Source organism: Dendropsophus ebraccatus, chromosome 15 (genome assembly GCF_027789765.1).
Source record: "Dendropsophus ebraccatus isolate aDenEbr1 chromosome 15, aDenEbr1.pat, whole genome shotgun sequence".
NCBI lineage: Eukaryota > Metazoa > Chordata > Amphibia > Anura > Hylidae > Dendropsophus > Dendropsophus ebraccatus.
Genome location: NC_091468.1, coordinates 74,279,888 through 74,296,332, shown reverse-complemented (window position 1 = coordinate 74,296,332; position 16,445 = coordinate 74,279,888). Strand labels below are relative to the sequence as shown.

General features: G+C 51.6%; 1 protein-coding gene across 1 annotated transcript in view; it reads right to left on the bottom strand.

The window, feature by feature from the left end:
* LOC138774153 (protein unc-93 homolog A-like) overlaps nucleotides 1-16,445 on the bottom strand; it is a 78,586-nt gene that overhangs the window by 33,515 nt on the left and 28,626 nt on the right. The window contains exons 2-3 of the mRNA XM_069954773.1: nucleotides 10,090-10,271; nucleotides 5,353-5,582 (exon numbers count right to left, since the gene is read on the bottom strand). Coding sequence (XP_069810874.1) covers nucleotides 5,353-5,582; nucleotides 10,090-10,271 — 412 coding nt within the window. The remainder of the gene's footprint in view (nucleotides 1-5,352; nucleotides 5,583-10,089; nucleotides 10,272-16,445) is intronic.

The following is a 16,445-nucleotide window of genomic DNA, read 5'->3' as shown; positions in this document are numbered from 1 at the left end:
TACCGGCAATATGAATTACCGGCTTATGGAGCTTCCTGTACTAATTAATATTTAATTAAGAAAACACATTTTCGTTTAAATAAATTCAGTTTCGTTGGTCAATAATTTAATTCTAACGAATCCATCATTGTGCAATTAAATATACTGTCAAAAAATAAATATATAGATAAATATACATTTATTTATATATCTATTTATTTTAACAGTATATTTAATTGCAAAATGATGGATTCGTTAGAATTAAATTATTGAACAACGAAAGGGACTTTATTACAAAGAAAATGTGTTTTATTAATTTAATATATTAACCATGAGAGACATCGGCATTAGTGCAGAGGATAGCAAACCCCGGTAATAGCGATTCCTGTAAACTGTTTCCCTGCTTTCCCAGATGCATCCAGAGGTGTTTGCATCACTTTCTTAAGATTTTATTTGTTATTTTTAGTTGAACCAGATTTCCAAGTAAATGACCGTATCTTTTCAGCCGCATGTCTATTTTTTCCCACGGCCGGAGTTTCACCCGCACATTTACAGCCGCATAAAAAATACAGCCGCACAGTTACAGCGTGTGAATCCAGCCTTCCACACACAACACCTGCATACTGACTTACACACACACACACCAGCATACAGACTTACACACACACACAACACCTGCATACAGACTTACACACACACACACACATACACACAACACCTGCATACAGACTTACACACACACACACACATACACACAACACCTGCATACAAACTTACACACATACACACACACATACACACATACACACAACACCTGCATACAGACTTACACACACACACACACATACACACAACACCTGCATACAAACTTACACACATACACACACACATACACACATACACACAACACCTGCATACAAACTTACACACATACACAACACCAGCATACAGACTTACACACATATGCATGTATACTCAGTCACACATACACTCACCTCTGTATCTGTCAGTCCTGTTACATCTTCTCCCTCTGCCTGGGCGGCTGTGGAGGTCAGGAGACCCAGGAATACAGGAGGGGGCAGGGAAGCACAGGCAGCACTGTGAGGAGGCTTCTGGGCCCTGACCTGCTGTTTGGCCTCTACAGGCTTCCGTGCAGTGAGCCCCGCCCCCTCTCCTCTGGTCCGACGCTGAGAGACTGAGGCCTGGAGGAGCCACAAAATGACTAAGTGGCTCACCAGCGCCCCCCTCATCCCAGCGCCCCCCTCATCCCTGCGCCCCCCTCATCCCAGCACCCCCTCATCCCTGCGCCCCCCTCATCCCTGCGCCCCCCTCATCCCAGCGCCCCCCTCATCCCTGCGCCCCCCTCATCCCAGCGCCCCCCTCATCCCAGCACCCCCTCATCCCTGCGCCTCCCTCATCCCTGCGCCCCCCTCATCCCTGCGCCCCCCTCACCCCTGCGCCCCCCTCATCCCAGCGCCCCCCTCATCCCAGCGCCCCCCTCATCCCTGCGCCCCCCTCATCCCTGCGCCCCCCTCATCCCAGCGCCCCCCTCATCCCAGCGCCCCCCTCATCCCTGCGCCCCCCTCATCCCTGCGCCCCCCTCATCCCTGCGCCTCCCTCATCCCAGCGCCCCCCTCATCCCAGCGCCCCCCTCATCCCTGCGCCCCCCTCATCCCAGCGCCCCCCTCATCCCAGCGCCCCCCTCATCCCAGCGCCCCCCTCATCCCTGCGCCCCCCTCATCCCTGCGCCCCCTCATCCCTGCGCCCCCCCTCATCCCAGCGCCCCCCTCATCCCAGCGCCCCCCTCATCCCTGCGCCCACCTCATCCCAGCGCCCCCCTCACCCCTGCGCCCCCCTCACCCCTGCGCCCCCCTCATCCCTGCGCCCCCCTCATCCCTGCGCCCCCCTCATCCCCCCTCCCCCCACAGCCTCAGGTAATGATGTGTGCGCTCACCACCTGCACACAGTGTGATGTGTGTCAGTGTGTGAGCACAGTGAGAGGGGCGTGGCGTGGGCAAGTGCCGGGGGGCTCCTTGAGGCACTGTGGGCCCCGGCACTTGCCCGAGTATGCCTGGTGCTGACGCCGGCCCTGCTACAATATATATATATCCGAGCTCATCTGTATCACCTGCTGCACATTTGCAGAATAGAAAACTAAGTCAACGTTATCCACGGACTCTGTGATTATTTGCCACCACCTGCACAGTATATACACCGCAACCTTGGGACATCTCCCCTATCTGTGGGTGGGGGGTCCTACTATCCGGGAGGGTCACTACAACGCTCTGACCACCTGTGACTACACTGACCCAAGGGACCCAGCAGCAGCCCGACAGGACACCGACCGCAGGGGAGGAGAGTACAACCGGCCTTACACTATAACAGCAGGCGTGCCATCCCACCTGTGTGCCCACCAGCCCTGGCGTCACATGACAACATAATAAGGTCCGTCTGTATCTCGGCCATCCCACCTGTGTGCCCACCAGCCCTGGCGTCACATGACAACATGATAAGGTCCGTCTGTATCTCGGCCATCCCACCTGTGTGCCCACCAGCCCTGGCGTCACATGACAACATGATAAGGTCCGTCTGTATCTCGGCCATCCCACCTGTGTGCCCACCAGCCCTGGCGTCACATGACAACATGATAAGGTCCGTCTGTATCTCGGCCATCCCACCTGTGTGCCCACCAGCCCTGGCGTCACATGACAACATAATAAGGTCCGTCTGTATCTCGGCCATCCCACCTGTGTGCCCACCAGCCTGGGCGTCACATGACAACATAATAAGGTCCGTCTGTATCTCGGCCATCCCACCTGTGTGCCCACCAGCCTGGGCGTCACATGACAACATAATAAGGTCCGTCTGTATCTCGGCCATCCCACCTGTGTGCCCACCAGCCCTGGCGTCACATGACAACATAATAAGGTCCGTCTTTATCTCGGCCATCCCACCTGTGTGCCCACCAGCCCTGGCGTCACATGACAACATGATAAGGTCCGTCTGTATCTCGGCCATCCCACCTGTGTGCCCACCAGCCCTGGCGTCACATGACAACATAATAAGGTCCGTCTTTATCTCGGCCATCCCACCTGTGTGCCCACCAGCCCTGGCGTCACATGACAACATGATAAGGTCCGTCTGTATCTCGGCCATCCCACCTGTGTGCCCACCAGCCCTGGCGTCACATGACAACATGATAAGGTCCGTCTGTATCTCGACCATCCCACCTGTGTGCCCACCAGCCCTGGCGTCACATGACAACATAATAAGGTCCGTCTGTATCTCGGCCATCCCACCTGTGTGCCCACCAGCCCTGACGTCACATGACAACATGATAAGGTCCGTCTGTATCTCGGCCATCCCACCTGTGTGCCCACCAGCCCTGGCGTCACATGACAACATGATAAGGTCCGTCTGTATCTCGGCCATCCCACCTGTGTGCCCACCAGCCCTGGCGTCACATGACAACATAATAAGGTCCGTCTGTATCTCGGCCATCCCACCTGTGTGCCCACCAGCCCTGACGTCACATGACAACATAATAAGGTCCGTCTGTATCTCGGCCATCCCACCTGTGTGCCCACCAGCCCTGGCGTCACATGACAACATAATAAGGTCCGTCTGTATCTCGGCCATCCCACCTGTGTGCCCACCAGCCCTGGCGTCACATGACAACATAATAAGGTCCGTCTTTATCTCGGCCATCCCACCTGTGTGCCCACCAGCCCTGGCGTCACATGACAACATAATAAGGTCCGTCTTTATCTCGGCCATCCACCCCAGGAGTCACACTTCCATCTAGCAAGTGACCGGCCGTCCCACCGCTATGACACCATCTGGGGATCACCACATCTTGTCCTAATAAATCCTTGTTTGTCGGATGTACGGCTGCAGCATGTAATCCTGCCCATCAGCGCTCATCACTCCGGGTCCCATAGCACAGGTGGACCTCCGCTCGTGCCATCTCCTCTTGTATCCTGTATCGCCAACCTGGCTCCATGGAAGAGCAGCAGACAGCTTTCCCCCATGTGACTGGCGGTGCCATGCTGGATGGTGAGCGGCATAGCGCCTGTACTGTAATATTTGCAGCATTACGCTACTATTATACTATTACTTCTGGCGCTTCTTTATATTTTTAAGTGTTTTGCCTACAGGTTCTGACGTTGCAGGCCGACCCAGCCAATCAGTGACTACCTGCCTGCTCAGCCAACCAGCACCCACCGCACTATCCCACCCAGCCAATCAGTGACGACCTGCCTGCTCAGCCAACCAGCACCCACCGCACTATCCCACCCAGCCAATCAGTGACTACCTGCCTGCTCAGCCAACCAGCACCCACCGCACTATCCCACCCAGCCAATCAGTGACGACCTGCCTGCTCAGCCAACCAGCACCCACCGCACTATCCCACCCAGCCAATCATTGACTACCTGCCTGCTCAGCCAACCAGCACCCACCGCACTATCCCACCCAGCCAATCAGTGACGACCTGCCTGCTCAGCCAACCAGCACCCACCGCACTATCCCACCCAGCCAATCATTGACTACCTGCCTGCTCAGTCAACCAGCACCCACCGCACTATCCCACCCAGCCAATCAGTGACTACCTGCCTGCTCAGCCAACCAGCACCCACTGCACTATCCCACCCAGCCAATCATTGACTACCTGCCTGCTCAGCCAACCAGCACCCACCGCACTATCCCACCCAGCCAATCATTGACTACCTGCCTGCCCAGCCAACCAGCACCCACCGCACTATCCCACCCAGCCAATCAGTGACGATCTGCCTGCTCAGCCAACCAGCACCCACCGCACTATCCCACACAGCCAATCATTGACTACCTGCCTGCTCAGCCAACCAGCACCCACCGCACTATCCCACCCAGCCAATCAGTGACGACCTGCCTGCTCAGCCAACCAGCACCCACCGCACTATCCCACACAGCCAATCAGTGACTACCTGCCTGCTCAGTCAACCAGCACCCACCGCACTATCCCACCCAGCCAATCAGTGACTACCTGCCTGCTCAGCCAACCAGCACCCACCGCACTATCCCACCCAGCCAATCAGTGACTACCTGCCTGCTCAGCCAACCAGCACCCACCGCACTATCCCACACAGCCAATCAGTGACTACCTGCCTGCTCAGCCAACCAGCACCCACCGCACTATCCCACCCAGCCAATCAGTGACTACCTGCCTGCTCAGCCAACCAGCACCCACCGCACTATCCCACCCAGCCAATCAGTGACGACCTGCCTGCTCAGCCAACCAGGTAACATCCCTGCTCAGCCATCCCAGAGAGGTAACATCCCCGACCCTGTGGTGACGGCTCGGACGCGGCCGGCGCAGTAACCCAGAGGACTTACCTGCATTCGGGGTGAGGTTAAACACCAAAGAGGAAATCAGATTTCCCCAAACTCGGCAAGTTTGGCAAATCAGAAAAAAGATCCCAAAATACTGGTTGACCACGTCCTTGGAGAGCTTGCCGGTGGTTTCTGCATATTTGGCCCCGGTGATGGTTATGTAGGTGCTCTTACTCGCCCACAGGGGTCCCCCGCCCAGTCCAACCAGTATACAGGATATAATAAGAGTCGGCCTGAAAGAGAAAGCAGGTTATTACAGGAGAATAAAGGGGAACTCCAGCTCCATCACATCAACTGGTGGCAGAGAGTTACATTCATATTGTCCAGTACTTATCAGCTACTGTATGTCCTGCAGAAAGTGGGGTATTTTCTCCAGTCTTGCAGTACTTATCAACTGCTGTATGTCCTGCAGGAAGTGGTGTATTCCCTCCAGTCTTCCAGTACTTGTCAGCTGCTGTATATCCTGCAGGAAGTGGTGTATTCTCTCCAGTCTGACACAGTGCTCTCTGCTGCCACATCTGTCCATGTCAGGAACTGTCCAGAGTAGGAGAGGTTTTCTATGGGGATTTGCTGCTGCTCTGGACAGTTCCTGACATGGACAGAGGTGGCAGTAGAGAGCACTGTGTCAGACTGGAGAGAATACACCACTTCCTGCAGGACATACAGCAGCTGACAAGTACTGGAAGACTGGAGGGAATACACCAATTCCTGCAGGACATACAGCAGTTGATAAGTACTGGAAGACTGGAGATTTTTACATAGAAGTAAATTACAAATCTCTTTAACTTTCTGAAACCCCCTGATTTAGAAGAAAAAAAAATCTCTGGAGTTCCCCTTTAATGCTGCATTTTTGGTACCATTTTGCCGCAAATTGCAAAAACACAGTTAAAGGTCATGTTCACATATAGTATGAGACCGGTCATGGAACGGCCGGTCTCAGAAAAGATCATCCCCGCCACTACTGCAGTACTGGTCAGATGATCTTTAGCGCCACAGAGTTCTCATGCTGGTGTATCCGTGCGCGCCCGTGCACTCCCAACTGCACACAATGGAGCGTGTGGCCCGAGCCGCTCGCTCCATAGTGAGCATGTCAGTTTCTTGCAGCGTCGCTAGAGATCCCGGCCGGAGCGTATACTATGTGTATGTATATATAGTATAGTGTGATACTACATGTCCTGTACTGCTGTGTGTCTAGTATCCCCTCTACAGTATAGTGTAATACTAGACACACACAGCAGTACAGGACATGTAGTATCACACTATACTGTAGAGAGGAGATACTAGACACACACAGCAGTACAGGACATGTAGTATCACACTATACTATAGAGGAGATATTAGACACACAGCAGTACAGGACATGTAGTATCACACTATACTATAGAGGAGATACCAGACACACAGCAGTACAGGACATGTAGTATCACACTATACTATAGAGGAGATATTAGACACACAGCAGTACAGGACATGTAGTATCACACTATACTGTAGAGGAGATACCAGACACACAGCAGTACAGGACATGTAGTATCACACTATACTGTAGAGAGGAGATACTAGACACACAGCAGTACAGGACATGTAGTATCACACTATACTGTAGAGAGGAGATACCAGACACACACAGCAGTACAGGACATGTAGTATCACACTATACTGTAGAGGAGATATTAGACACACAGCAGTACAGGACGTGTAGTATCACACTATACTGTAGAGAGGAGATACTAGACACACACAGCAGTACAGGACGTGTAGTATCACACTATACTGTAGAGGAGATACTAGACACACAGCAGTACAGGACATGTAGTATCACACTATACTGTAGAGGAGATACCAGACACACAGCAGTACAGGACATGTAGTATCACACTATGCTGTAGAGGGGAGATATGTAACGCCTGGAGTAGTGGATCCACTGGACCATCACCAGCGATAGCACTGACCTCACCAGGGAGCGGAGTCTAAGGGGCCGCTGGTTTTCACCAGAGCCCGCCGCAAGGCGGGATGGACTTGCTGCGGCAGGCGACCCCCAGGTCGCTACCCCTGGCTTGGTTGCTAGTGACGGCAGGCGAGGCGTGACAGGAGCAGTAGGCAGGAGATAGTGCAGGCGGAGGATAGTAGACGTGCTAGCAGGTGGCGGACAGGACTCAGGAACAATGGGAAGGCAGCGGGCAAGGACCAGGGACTAGGACTGAGGACAGGAACAAGGACAAGGACTAAGGTCAGGAACAACAGGGAGCTGGGATTTATAGGGAGTGATTGGTGCAACTAACCAATTAAGGGCGGACTGGCCCTTTAAATCCGAGACAGCCGTCGCGCGCGCGCCCTAGGAGGCGGGGACGCGCGCGCCGGCCGGCACAGACGGAGACAGGAGCGGAGGAGAGGTGAGGCGCCCCCAGGGGCCAAACTAGCAGCAGCGCCGGGTCCCTGCACAAGGACCCCGGCGGCTGCATGGGGCAGGAAGAGGTCGCGGCGGCGGCCCGGAACACGGGACGCCGCCGCGACCGTGACAAGATACTAGACACACACAGCAGTACAGGACATGTAGTATCACACTATACTGTAGAGGAGATACCAGACACACAGCAGTACAGGACATGTAGTATCACACTATACTGTAGAGGGGAGATACTAGATACACAGCAGTACAGGACATGTAGTATCACACTATACTGTAGAGGAGATTCCAGACACACACAGCAGTACAGGACATGTAGTATCACATTATACTGTAAAGAGGAGATACCAGACACACAGCAGTACAGGACACGTAGTATCACAGTATACTGTAGAGGAGATATTAGACACACAGCAGTACAGGAAATGTAGTATCACACTATACTGTAGAGAGGAGATACCAGAAACACACAGCAGTACAGGACATGTAGTATCACACTATACTGTAGAGGAGATACCAGACACACAGCAGTACAGGAAATGTAGTATCACACTATACTGTAGAGGAGATACCAGACACACAGCAGTACAGGACATGTAGTATCACACTATACTGTAGAGGAGATACCAGACACACACAGCAGTACAGGACATGTAGTATCACACTATACTGTAGATGAGATACCAGACACACAGCAGTACAGGACATGTAGTATCACACTATACTGTAGAGAGGAGATACCAGACACACAGCTGTACAGGACATGTAGTATCACACTATACTGTAGAGGAGATACTAGACACACACAGCAGTACAGGACATGTAGTATCACACTATACTGTAGGGGAGATACCAGACACACAGCAGTACAGGACATGTAGTATCACACTATACTGTAGGGAGGAGATACCAGACACACAGCTGTACAGGACATGTAGTATCACACTATACTGTAGAGGAGATACTAGACACACACAGCAGTACAGGACATGTAGTATCACACTATACTGTGGAGAGGAGATACCAGACACACAGCTGTACAGGACATGTAGTATAACACTATACTGTAGAGGGGATATACTAGACACACACAGCAGTACAGGACATGTAGTATCACACTATACTGTAGAGGAGATACTAGACACACACAGCAGTACAGGACATGTAGTATCACACTATACTGTAGAGGAGATACTAGACACACACAGCAGTACAGGACATGTAGTATCACACTATACTGTAGAGTGGATACTAGACACACACAGCAGTACAGGACATGTAGTATCACACTATACTGTGGAGAGGAGATACCAGACACACAGCTGTACAGGACATGTAGTATAACACTATACTGTAGAGGGGATATACTAGACACACACAGCAGTACAGGACATGTAGTATCACACTATACTGTAGAGGAGATACTAGACACACACAGCAGTACAGGACATGTAGTATCACACTATACTGTAGAGGAGATACTAGACACACACAGCAGTACAGGACATGTAGTATCTCCTCTACAGTATAGTGTAATACTACATGTCCTGTACTGCTGTGTGTGTTTGGTATCTCCTCTACAGTATAGTGTGATACTACATGTCCTGTACTGCTGTGTGTCTAGTATCTCCTCTACAGTATAGTGTGATACTACATGTCCTGTACTGCTGTGTGTGTCTAGTATCTCCTCTACAGTATAGTGTGATACTACATGTCCTGTACTGCTGTGTGTGTCTAGTATATCCCCTCTACAGTATAGTGTTATACTACATGTCCTGTACAGCTGTGTGTCTGGTATCTCCTCTCCACAGTATAGTGTGATACTACATGTCCTGTACTGCTGTGTGTGTCTAGTATCTCCTCTACAGTATAGTGTGATACTACATGTCCTGTACTGCTGTGTGTGTCTAGTATATCCCCTCTACAGTATAGTGTGATACTACATGTCCTGTACTGCTGTGTGTGTCTAGTATCTACTTTACAGTATAGTGTGATACTACATGGCCTGTAATGTAGAGAATTTTTATCTCAGCATACAATATTTTCAACATACAATGGTCGTCCTGCAACTAATTAATATTCTTTGTTGAGGAACCACTGTATAGTATTGGTATATAGTATTAGTATATAGTGTATATGGTATATAGTGTATATAGTATTAGTGTATATAGGTATATAGTGTATATAGTATTAGTATATAGTGTATATGGTATATAGTATTAGTGTATATGGTATATAGTGTATATGGTATATAGTATTAGTGTATATATTATTAGTATATAGTGTACATAAGCGGCAGGCTGTATCTGTAGAGGCAGCTGCGGAATACTTACCAGCTTGGATAGAAGTTGCAGAGACTGTAGGAGATGAAGCAGAACATGGAGGCCACGATGGTCCATTTACATCCAATCTTCTTTATCAGCAGAGGAGGCAGCAGGAGTGAGGAGAGGCTGAGCGACACGTACATCACACTCAGGGAGGCCACGCCCAGACCCGCAATCGTATTCAGACTGCTCTGCAGGAGAGAAGAGACCGAACATATAGCGGAACCACATCCTACAATGGTATATAGAGGTCAGGACACATGGGACCCCTCATATATCTGTCTGTGCTTCCAGACTGCTGACACTGTTATATAGAGGTCAGGAGACACATGGGACCCTTCATATATCTGTCTGTGCTTCCAGACTGCTGACACTGTTATATAGAGGTCAGGAGACACATGGGACCCCTCATATATCTGTCTGTGCTTCCAGACTGCTGACACTGTTATATAGAGGTCAGGAGACACATGGGAGCTGTCATATATCTGTCTGTGCTTCCAGACTGCTGACACTGTTATATAGAGGTCAGGAGACACATGGGACCCCTCATATATCTGTCTGTGCTTCCAGACTGCTGACACTGTTATATAGAGGTCAGGAGACACATGGGACCCCTCATATATCTGTCTGTGCTTCCAGACTGCTGACACTGTTATATAGAGGTAGGAGACACATGGGACCTGTCATATATCTGTCTGTGCTTCCAGACTGCTGACACTGTTATATAGAGGTCAGGACACATGGGACCTTCCATATATCTGTCTGTGCTTCCAGACTGCTGACACTATTATATAGAGGTCAGGAGACACATGGGACCCCTCATATATCTGTCTGTGCTTCCAGACTGCTGACACTGTTATATAGAGGTCAGGAGACACATGGGACCCTTCATATATCTGTCTGTGCTTCAAGACTGCTGACACTGTTATATAGAGGTCAGGAGACACATGGGACCTGTCATATATCTGTCTGTGCTTCCAGACTGCTGACACTGTTATATAGAGGTCAGGAGACACATGGGACCCTTCATATATCTGTCTGTGCTTCCAGACTGCTGACACTGTTATATAGAGGTCAGGAGACACATGGGACCCCTCATATATCTGTCTGTGCTTCCAGACTGCTGACACTGTTATATAGAGGTCAGGAGACACATGGGACCCCTCATATATCTGTCTTTGCTTCCAGACTGCTGACACTGTTATATAGAGGTCAGGAGACACATGGGACCCTTCATATATCTGTCTGTGCTTCCAGACTGCTGACACTGTTATATACAGGTCAGGAGACACATGGGACCCCTCATATATCTGTCTGTGCTTCCAGACTGCTGACACTGTTATATAGAGGTTAGGAGACACATGGGACCTGTCCTATATCTGTCTGTGCTTCCAGACTGCTGACACTGTTATATAAAGGTCAGGAGACACATGGGACCTGTCATATATCTGTCTGTGCTTCCAGACTGCTGACACTGTTATATAGAGGTCAGGAGACACATGGGACCTGTCACATATCTGTCTGTGCTTCCAGACTGCTGACACTGTTATATTGAGGTCAGGAGACACATGGGACCTGTCATATATCTGTCTGTGCTTCCAGACTGCTGACACTGTTATATAGAGGTCAGGAGACACATGGGACCTGTCATAGATCTGTCTGTGCTTCCAGACTGCTGACACTGTTATATGACAGGTCCCATGTGTCTCCTGACCTTTATATAACAGTGTCAGCAGTCTGGAAGCACAGACAGATATATGACAGGTCCCATGTGTCTCCTGACCTCTATATAACAGTGTCAGCAGTCTGGAAGCACAGACAGATCTAAGAGAGGTCCCATGTGTCTCCTGACCTCTATATAACAGTGTCAGAAGTCTGGAAGCAAAGACAGATATATGGAAGGTCCCATGTGTCCTGACCTCTATATAACAGTGTCAGCAGTCTGGAAGCACAGACAGATATATGAAAGGTCACATGTGTCTCCTGACCTCTATATAACAGTGTCAGCAGTCTGGAAGCACAGACAGATATATGAGGGTCCCATGTGTCTCCTAACCTCTATATAACAGTGTCAGCAGTCTGGAAGCACAGACAGATATATGACAGATCCCATGTGTCTCGACCTCTATATATCTGTCTGTGCTTCCAGACTGCTGACACTGTTACATAGAGGTTAGGAGACACATGGGACCTGTCCTATATCTGTCTGTGCTTCCAGACTGCTGACAGTTATATAGAGGTCAGGAGACACGTGGGACCTGTCATAGATCTGTCTGTGCTTCCAGACTGCTGACACTGTTATATAGAGGTCAGGAGACACGTGGGACCTGTCATAGATCTGTCTGTGCTTCCAGACTGCTGACACTGTTATATAGAGGTCAGGAGACACGTGGGACCTGTCATAGATCTGTCTGTGCTTCCAGACTGCTGACACTGTTATATAGAGGTCAGGAGACACGTGGGACCTGTCATAGATCTGTCTGTGCTTCCAGACTGCTGACACTGTTATATAGAGGTCAGGACACATGGTACCTGTCATATATCTGTCTGTGCTTCCAGACTGCTGACACTGTTATATAGAGGTCAGGAGACACATGGGACCTGTCATAGATCTGTCTGTGCTTCCAGACCTCTGAGATGTTAGGAAGATGTTACCCCAGCACAAGGTATCCCAAGTAGATGGTTACCCCAGCTTTAGACTGAGCACTGAACAGACTCTGTGATAGCCAGAACACATTCACCAACACTAGAACGTCACTCTCTCCTCTACTAGTTCTGGACCCACACCCCCAGGAAATAACCAGGCCTTAAGTAGTGGTGGACAGGGCCTTAGTGTGTGATAGGATGTGGGGTGTGAGGTACCCAGGCTAACGATTGGCTAACAGAAACAGAGCATAACATCACCAGTTAACCCTTTCATGAAACTTCAGCTGTGTGGAATAGGAGAAGTGAGACACCAAGTGGTGAAGCAGCAAAAGACAGACTCCAGCCCAGAGTGTGACGTGTAACAAAGATCCCGGAGGTGGGGCTAGAACATAGAGGCACACCGGCTCTAGGAAACTGCAGAGAACTCCTTTAACTCTCTTTATTGAAAATCTGAGGATAAAAAGTTTCTGTCTTGATCACAACATCTGACGTCACCAGAACATGAGAGTGAGAGAAAGGAAAAAGGAGGAGAGAAAAGAAAGAAATGTTAGGAAAAGAATGGTGGTGGTGGTGCGTGTGTGTGGTGGTGTGTTTATGTGTGTGGTGTGTGTGCGGTGTGTGTGTGTGGTGGTGTGTCTGGAGGGGTTTGTGTCTGTGGTGGTGGTGTGTGTGTGTGTGTGGTGATGTGTGTGTGTGTGTGGTGTGTCTGGAGGGGTTTGTGTGTGTGGTGATGTGTGTGTGTGTGTGGTGATGAGTGTGTGTGTGGTGATGTGTGTGGTGGTGATGTGTGTGTGTGGGGAGGGTGATGTGTGTGTGGTGATGTGTGTGTGTGGGGAGGGTGATGTTTGTGTGGTAATGTGTGTGGGGATGTGTGTGGTAATGTGTGTGGTGATGTGTGTGTGTGGTGATGTGTGTGTGTGGGGAGGGTGATGTGTGTGTGGTGATGTGTGTGGTGGTGTGTGTGTGTGTGGTAATGTGTGTGGTGATGTGTGTGTGTGGTGATGTGTGTGTGTGGGGAGGGTGATGTGTGTGGTGGTGTGTGTATGTGGTGATGTGTGTGCTGATGAGTATGTGGCGGTGGTGGTTTGTGTGTGTGGTTTGTGTGTGTGGGGGGGGGGGAGTGACAACAAATAACCATCAACAATTACTGTGCTGTCAGGGATGGCGTATAGGGTAAAAACTGGGGGGTGTTTAGAGTGTAATTCCCAGTAGGACATTTCCTCTAAGAAGTGTCTTTAATAAACATTACAGTGACTCTGTACCCACAATCTGCCCCCCCCCCTGCCGCGCCCCCCTCTCCGCCCCACTGGCAAAGGTGGCGCAGATGGGGTAGATGCCAATCTGCGCCAATAAAAGGTATTTTCGCTTTTTGATGTCCCGCAATTACTTTTTGGACGGCCATCATTTTGAATGTGAATGCGGCATGTTATAGCCAAAAAAAGATGGTGTGTGAACACAGTCTTAAAGTAACTCTGTACCCACAATCTGACCCCCCTCCCCCCCCCTTATACCTTCAGCTGCTTATAATCCAAGATCTGTCCTAGGAATGACACTAAAACATTTTCTCCATGCTGAACATTGCACAGGTGCCTTAATGGTCCAGCCCATGTGCCATGCTCACACAGCTGATGAATAGGAGGCAATCTGCTTGGAGCATTCCTTATGATGAGGAGGGCGGGGAGGAGGGACGGAGAGGTTGTGCCAGCCTAATGCATATACAATCTAGGCCACTCCTGTAGGGCACAGGGCTGCCAGTTTAAAAGTTGTTTTTAGTACAATAACTGCATCACCTGCCGAACGGAGCCCAGGACAGATCTTGGATTATAAGCAGCTGAAGGTACAAGGGGGGGGAGGGGGGTCAGATTGTGGGTACAGAGTCACTTTAAGACTGTGTTCACACACCATCTTTTTTTGGCTATAACATGCCGCATTCACATTCAAAATGATGGCCGTCCAAAAAGTAATTGCGGGACATCAAAAAGCGAAAATACCTTTTATTGGCGCAGATTGGCATCTACCCCATCTGCGCCACCTTTGCCAGTGGGGCGGAGAGGGGGGCGCGGCAGCAAGCAAAGGGGGCGGAGAGGGGGGCGCAGCAGCACGCAGAGGGGGCGGAGAGGGGGGGAGCGCGGCAGCAAGCAAAGGTGGCGGAGAGGGGGGCGCAGCAGCACGCAGAGGGGGCGGAGAGGGGGGTACGGCAGCATGGAGAGGGGGCGCGGCAGCACACAGAGGGGGCGGAGAGGGGGGTACGGCAGCATGCAGAGGGGGCGGAGAGGGGGGGGGCGCGGCAGCAAGCAAAGGGGGCGGAGAGGGGGGCACAGCAGCACGCAGAGGGGGCGGAGAGGGGGGTACGGCAGCGCGGAGAGGGGGCCCGGCAGCACGCAGAGGGGGCGGAGAGGGGGGTACGGCAGCATGCAGAGGGGGCGGAGAGGGGGCGCGGCAGCATGCAGAGTGGGCGGAGAGGGGGGGCGCGGCAGCAAGCAGGGGGGGGCGGAGTGGGGGGTACCGCAGCATGCAGAGAGGGCGGAGAGGGGGCGCGGCAGCAAGCAGGGGGGGCGGAGTGGGGGGCACGGCAGCACGCAGAGGGGGTGGAGAGGGGGTACGGCAGCGCAGAGAGGGGGGCGCGGCAGCATGCAGAGGGGGCGGAGAGGGGAAGCGCGGCAGCATGCAGAGGGGGCGGAGAGGGGGGGGCGTGGCAGCACACAGAGGGGGCGGAGAGGGGGGCGTGGCAGCACGCAGAGGGGGCGGAGAGGGGGGCGCGGCAGCATGCAGAGGGGGCGGAGAGGGAGGCGCGGCAGCACGCAGAGGGGGCGGAGAGGGGGGCGCCGCATTTATCATTTTTCCGGCACACTGAAACCTACGCCAACTCTGGGCTCTGAGCTGCCATAGGTTTCAAAATTTTTGCACGGACGGGCTCTGTGCCATGGGGATTTGTGTAGAGGCAATGCGCTGAGCTCCGGAGCTGCGGGGACATTTATAAGCACGGTATTAAAAAACGCCAGACTTCATAAATGTCCCCCATTGTGTGAAAATAGTCATAAAATGGCCACAATTTATAACAGTAAAATACGTCCATTTTAACTACTTTTACGGTTGGCTTTAGATTACGGCTCCACTTTTGCTTCATTTTTGAGTTTTTACGTTTATTTATCATTTGGGGGGGCAATTCATTCATTCAAAAGAAAACCATGTGTGAACAGGGGAAAAAAATGCAGTTTTCTGTAAAAACAGGTTATTATTTTTACACCCATGCTCAATTATGGCGGTTTTGGTGCCTGTAACGTCTGGAGTCGTGGATGGGCTGTATGGCGTAAGCCGCACCAGGGAGCGCAGTCTAAGGGGCCGTTGGTCTTCACCAGAGCCCACCACAAGGCGGGATGGACGTGCTGAGACAGGTGACCCCCCAGGTCACTACCCCTGGCCTGGCCTAGCGGCGGTGGGCGAAGTGACACATGGGCAGAGAAGATCAAACACGGCCGGACTCACAGCTCGAACGGGAACAGTGGACACAGGCAGAACCACGGACAGCAGGAAACAGGAATGTAAGAAATAACAGGCAGGAATCATGGAGAGCTGGGACCACACGCCGGGAGCACACGCCGGGACCACACGCCGGGAGCACACGCCGGGAGCACACGCCGGGAGCACACCCTGGGAGCACACGCCGGGACCACAAGCCAGGAGCACACCCTGGGAGCACACGCCGGGAGCACACGCCG